Source organism: Plectropomus leopardus, unplaced genomic scaffold (assembly GCF_008729295.1).
Source record: "Plectropomus leopardus isolate mb unplaced genomic scaffold, YSFRI_Pleo_2.0 unplaced_scaffold291, whole genome shotgun sequence".
NCBI lineage: Eukaryota > Metazoa > Chordata > Actinopteri > Perciformes > Serranidae > Plectropomus > Plectropomus leopardus.
The window spans coordinates 1-6,737 of NW_024631712.1; the positions used below are offsets into that span (position 1 = coordinate 1).

General features: G+C 39.0%; 1 protein-coding gene across 1 annotated transcript; it reads right to left on the reverse strand.

Annotated features, from left to right (window-relative positions):
- Positions 1-425: 425 nt before the first annotated feature.
- On the reverse strand, positions 426-6,677 carry LOC121938302 (transmembrane protein adipocyte-associated 1 homolog; the record flags this gene model as incomplete). The annotated part of the gene is made up of 9 exons (XM_042481565.1): positions 426-2,585; positions 2,684-2,764; positions 4,015-4,117; positions 4,278-4,338; positions 4,459-4,569; positions 4,685-4,764; positions 4,959-5,031; positions 5,958-6,044; positions 6,502-6,677. Coding segments are annotated over 9 exons (1,043 nt in total), but the record flags the coding sequence as incomplete, so codon positions are not given.
- Positions 6,678-6,737: the final 60 nt, after the last annotated feature.

The following is a 6,737-nucleotide window of genomic DNA, read 5'->3' on the forward strand; positions in this document are numbered from 1 at the left end:
AGAAGGACAAACAGTCGTGTTATCAACACAGGAGGGAATATATGAAGAAAAAACCCTCTCCCAGAGTGTAGTTACCACAAGAAACCACAGAGTGGAGTCCTGTCCTTTAGATGTCCTGAAATACCTAAACCAGCCATTGTGTGGTATCGTTCTTCAACCTACTCATATCTATCTATGTCTGTCTGTCTATTTTTTGTTTGTTTTTCGTTTTGTTATTTATTTTGATTTAATGACTTGATGTTGTTATGTATATTTGTCTAGGAAAAATTGTTAATAAGGACCAAAATAAACTACCATTACCATTATATGTTTCCAACCGCAAAGTCACTATAGAAATATAATAGCCTAATATAATAGCCTATCTAAAATGTCAATAAATACATTCCCGATGCAAACATTTCTGATAAACTCCCAGAACAGACAAATGAAAGAGTCCATGGTTTATTCTGTAGGTCACTGAATGGTCAAATACATTGCATTAATATGGGTTGAATATTATACAATCAATGCACTTAAATAAAAAGGCAATTTACAGATCATTTGCAAAATGATTTCAACATCAAAAATCTTGCCTATGAAGAAAGAGGACTTTTTTACCAATGCACCTTGTGAACTCATGTCATGAATCACATCACTGATTTCCCAAACACTAGTCTAACTCCAATTTATGCAGCAGTTATCACCAACACTCAAATTTCAATATATAATATTTCTAAGAGTCAGGCAAATACTGTAATTTCTTGGAAATACACAACTTCATCACTGCATTGTTGCTTCAACATGATGAAAAAATAAATGTATCTATATCTTCTGCATACAGGTCACCGCTACCTATGAATACTGCTAGCTTAAACACAGTAATCCATTCATACCGAACATAGAGCATTTTCAAGTGGAAATATATATATTTCCTTGGTAGGAATAACTAAATATGGTATGAGGTGGCTTAAAAAGTCATGTATGACTTTGCAGGAATGTCAATGGGTGTGACAAGAACTGATTTCGTGAGCTGAACCAAGATGCAAGCCTAAAACTGATCAGAGAGGAAACTTTTTTCCTTGACGCAGTCGCAAAATTACCCGTCCTTCACACACCAGTCACCGGAGCGTGTCTTGCTCCGGGGAAATTTGAAGTAAGTCTCTATATAAATAAACAATGTCCACATCATCATATGATGCCATAAAATTGAGCAATATTGTTTAAGGGGTAACTTGAGCACGGGTAATGACAACTGCGGAAATTCTGAACACAGGAAATTAAAAAAAATACTAACTTTGGAATAGCAACCCTTTTGCAGCAAGCAGAGCAGAACTATGCTGATATGGAATGAGGGCATGTTTAATCTGGAATACACAAAAATCCTTAATAACACAACAACCATTATGACTATGGAGCTAATAAATGTGCTTTCAGTAGCAAGAATGATTCATCTGGTATGAGAAATGAAAGCAAAAGCCCAAAAATAAATTAAAAAGGAGTGAAATGGCAGATAGCTCGAGACACTATTTGAGAGCAATCTAGATGGTCTGTGAACTTCAGTGTGAACACACTGCCTGTATTAAGGAGTTGCTGTTTTCATTATCCTATTGCAGTGACACACATCACGCTCAAACCTTTCACTTGTTCACAGACGGGATGGCGTCTATTTCAGAGGACAAAGTACGCCTATCAAAGTTAATTAGCACTAGTCCTTGCCCTGTGTCGAGAGGCACGGCGATTCAGTAATAAATGATTAGCCAGTTGAGTCACAAATCTAATACAAGGCAGCAGATAACAATTTCAGCTGAGATGCTGTTATTCAAAGCTTTTGGTGGGAATGTGCAGATGTTGAGTTGCCATCAAAAAAATGTTAAAGACTCGGGTGCTTTAAATGGATTTTAAACGTCATTACTGAAGGTTAAGCAGTTGATGCATGATGCTGGAATGACAAGAAAATGTGCCGAGAGACGAGTCGGTAAGCTCCCACATTTAAGAGCCCGTTGAACAGAACGGAGTCTGACGGGGCCGCAATCAGGGACAGTACTCCTAGTGTGGAGCTACAGCAGCAGTGCACTCTGGCAACAGTGTTACAAATGCAGTTGCTAAATTCATAGTCCTCCACATAATTGGCTAGCAAAGGTCTGTCCTTAAGTGTCCACTTGTTAACTTATCCTGGCGTCAAACCATGATTACCCGTTCTTGGTTTCCAACTGTTTTGTTCTGCATTTTTTGACCAACTCCTCTGAGCGCCACCCTGCATTACACACCACATACATACAACATTAAAGTGGAGCTGTATAACACCCTCTCTTCTTCCTCTCTCCTCTTCATTCTTTCACGCATTGACAGGTCTCCAGCGTTCAGCTTCTATACTGTTAATGCTGCTGGACCCATAGGGCCCGGAGGCGACATCATCCAAGTATGCTCCAACCATACGAGAGCTGCCGGGACCAGAGCCATCGATCTGAGTGGAGGAGTAGAACAGGCCCTGGTCAGTCAGCTCTTTGCGGCCAAGGGTTGTAGCGACCGTCGGTGGAAGGTGGACGTCACTTTCATCCGGTTCGTCCACCTGTGACTTGTAGGAGAACAGGATCTTGGGCTCTGAACTGTGGAATAAAAGGAAAGCGGTGACAGAAAGGAGGTCAGCTGTCCGAAGGGCTGCTATGATGTATTCTGTGTATTTTGTATTTTAGTTTGTACAAACCCAAAGAATCCCTTGAGGAATGTGACATAAATGAGCGGAGCAAAGGCAGAGAAGTACAGGAAGGTGGTGACATCCACACAGCTGGTTTAGAAGAGACAAAAATAAAGACAAGTTTCACACTGTGTAAACAGGCATACTAAAGGGTACATTCGATATTTTTAACGGTGGACCGTTTTTCCCCATCTTTCTGAGTCTAAGTGGCTGATAGGGACAACAGTTTTTGAAATTGGTCAAGTATTGCGTGAGACTGCTGCAGCCTAAACAGGCTGCAATGTAACCAGTCAGAGCATTTGGGTACTGTCAATTTTTTTATTTTATTTTTTTAAAGTGCTTGTTTTAGCCTCTGACAGGCTCAGACTGTTATAATAATCATCTGACAACATTATGGACACTATTCCTACACAGATGGATTTTTTTTTGTTAAAGGGTAAGATCCTTTTGTTTAACCAGAGACAGCTCTCAAATTACTATCACCAAAACCACCAGACTGCATTCAAAAACAGTAATTTTATTATTGTCAAACACACTTCACATTCAAAGTTGAGAGGAACAAACATCTTTGGTTTGTCTTTCCACTATTCCAACAATCACCAACTCTGGTTTAGTTGAAGTAATTTTTTTAATTCACCTACTTAGAGGATGGCTTTATCCAAAACGTTTTTTTTAATCTACAAAATTATACTTAAAATATTGTTTATTTATATGGAGTCTGGTGGGGTTGGTGATGAGGATTTCAGGTCTGTTTCTGGCTATTCAAAGAGGATCTTACTCTGTCTCTATAAGGATCCTTTCCATAATGTTGTCCATCACTTGGAATAATAATCTGAGTCTGTCAGTGGCAAAAACAAGCACTTTTAATAGATGTAAATTGATGGTGCCCAAATGCCCCAAGTGGTTACATTGGAGCCTTTCTCACAGCTGCCAGCAGCACAGTTTCTCTAAAACTGGACCTATTTAAAAAAAGTTTATTCCCATTAGTCAGTCACAAAAACATGGGGAAATAGGGTCCAGGTTAAAAAACAATACCAGAGTTACAGGACTTAATGATTATCATCAGCTTCAGCAAACACAACCAATGGGTTTCTGCCAAAAGGAAAACGTCTAGCGGCTTCTCATCCACATAGGACCTTCCAAAACAGAGTCATCCCTCTAATTGCAACCCAGCCAAACAAAAACAGCCACCCAGGCATTTTTCTAAGCAGTGTGTGTTGCAAATCTATTCAATTTATCCTCTTCTACCTAAAATACTTATGTGGGTCCATTTATTCATATATATATATATATATATATATATATATATATATAATACTCAAAGGATATAATACTCTGACCAGAGTCCCTCTATGATTCCGGCACACAGCAGGGCACTGCCCAGGCCCTGGACGAGGTTCAGTAAAGACAGGATGGCAGCATATACATAGAAACTCCTCTTAGCGGGACAAAGGAAACAAAACAACAATTAATTGGCAACAGAGGACAAATTAGAAAGCAGCACATCTTCCTGGATTACTTAGAATAAATGATATATACTGCAAATCTTTAAACCTTTTGCATCTAATTTCTCATCTTTGCTGCAATGAAATCCATAACTTACATGGTAGAGATATCCTCTCCCTCACTGGAGTTTTAGGCAAGATCACAATCAAAGAGTACACCTATAAAGAGGGATTACATCATCAGTCAATTATTATATACAGTGACAGACTATTTGTAAAGTACGGTTTTTGTTTTAGTTCATATGCTTTTCTTCTGCTGTATAGTTACAGATTACTGACCAAAAAGAAGAAGCAAGAACTGGCCAACCAGAAGTGCCTTCCTCCGTGTCCATAGATGTTAAAGTCCTCAGCAGACAGGTGGCTGTCTGGATACAGGATCTCTAGTGTGCCCTAGAACAAGATCTCATTTATTGCAATTGAATTAAGACAACATAACAAAACGTCCCACTGTGTGATGTTCAGTGAAGTTTTTAACACTATTTAACCTCTTATCATCCATTATTACCTGTGTGATGGAGTAGCCCAAAGCAAGCACAGCAGTGATAGCCAGCACTCGCTTTATACTGGACTTACTCTCCAGGTGACCTGATAAATGAACACAGAAAGAGGCTTTACAGGAACAAAATCTGTGCAAATTCACTAACATTCATTATTAGATTCAGGGCTGAACAGGATCATTAGAAACCAAACATTTTGAAACAGATGCTTCATGTCATGAGACAGAAACAATGGTACACATATACAGTAAATGAGAACTGAAACCAGGAGAGCCAACAAACCAAAAGCCAGTCCCAGGATGACAACACTGAGCTCGATAGCCAGCAAGAAGAAACGGGTGATTTCCCACAGCACCTGAAGAGACAACAAACATCAGGGGATCCACTGTGACAAGCGCAAACAAGCTGTGTGGTAACACATATTGACCCTGGAACATATGCACAGCTTTATAAGTCAGGCCACACTCTAAAGCATTATATAATCATGTGTATTTTTTGTCTTCAACAGCGCAGCCATGACAGTATGCTACGGGAACAGCAGGCCCATAGGGATCTGTCTGGTATGTGAGGAATGTCAGCCATGCCTTTCCTTTTGGACATGAAAGCCAAACAAAGTCATGCTGAAGCTCATATCGACCCCTCTGGGTATTCAATAAAAGGGGATATGGTGACTGCTATTTCAGTGTGGCCAAAGTATTTATGCTAGGGCTGCAATCTGTAATGTACCACCTGTAAATAAAAAAAGGTTGGAACTACTTACACCGTTGAAATGAGAGAGACTCAAACTTTAATTGGAAAAATAAAATAAAATAAAATAAAAAGTTTACAAAGGAGTATATCAACTGAACCATTTCCTCCAGGCTGTATATCTCACCACACTAAAAGTAGATCCTCTTCTAAAAGGACATTATTTTCTGTAGTTTACAGTAAACATGAACATCTTGTGACAAGCACAGCTCAGATTATGTTCCCAGCAAAAGAAAGAGAAGAGTAACTTTTTTTAAAAAAAAAAAAGAAGAGGAGTAAAAACAACAAGCCTATTGTTGCACCATTTACTCTATGCCCAGATTTTTATCTCTATGAACAACCATGAGCTGTGGGGATTTACTTAAGGTCCAATCAGTAACTATTTTGATCGTATATATGTCCATGTTGACATCTTTGAATTACTTTGAAGTAATTCCAGAAAACATTACTTTCTGTTGTTTCAATTTTGAATAAGCCTTTTTCTTTTCCCACGATTAACGACACAAACATGTTTTTTATGTTTCCTGTGCTTACTTTGTCTATGATGGTGGCAGCACTGGATGCACTGACAGTCATGGACACTACGGCCCGGGTAATCCCAACCGCTGCTACAACAAACACCTGCAAAATACAGTGCAAAACATGTTAGACAATATATACCAATCTGTCTTCTCAACACAAGAAAAAATGTCCTGGAGTAGAACTGGAGGAAAAGCCTAGGTGATAGCGACAATGCACTGGTTCACTGGTGATATACAGCTGAGTTAATTCTGGCCTTGCCAAGCATTCTCTAGAGTTTTGATTGTTTTTTACCATTACTGTAATGGTAACCTAAATAGACAGATGCAGTACATTTTGGAAACAAAGAGTAAGGACTTGAATGGAGATGGAAGAGATTATAAAGCAAAACAGTAAATGAGAAAGACACTTTTGAGCAAGTCTTTCTGCAAGGTTGTTTGTCTTGTTGTCAGACAAAAGTTAAAGGTATTAACAGGTGTACTGTCCCTTGGCATGGCGCCAAGCTCAAGATAATTACTTTGATTACAGGTTATTAGTGTTTCCGTCTTTTGTGTCTTACCAGCAAGTAAAAGGTGACAAAGATGGGGCTGGAGGTGAGTCTTATCTTTGCCCTGGCTGAGGGCAGCTTCCACATCAGGAATACAAAGAAGGCCACATTAGGCACAAGTAGTAAAATGTCCCAGAACCGCACTCTAAGACAGAGAGATGAATGTGAATGTGATAATACAGAAGTTTCTGAAAAAATAATTAGATCTATGCAGTATATATTTTGTGCAGTTTGTTGGATATTCACTT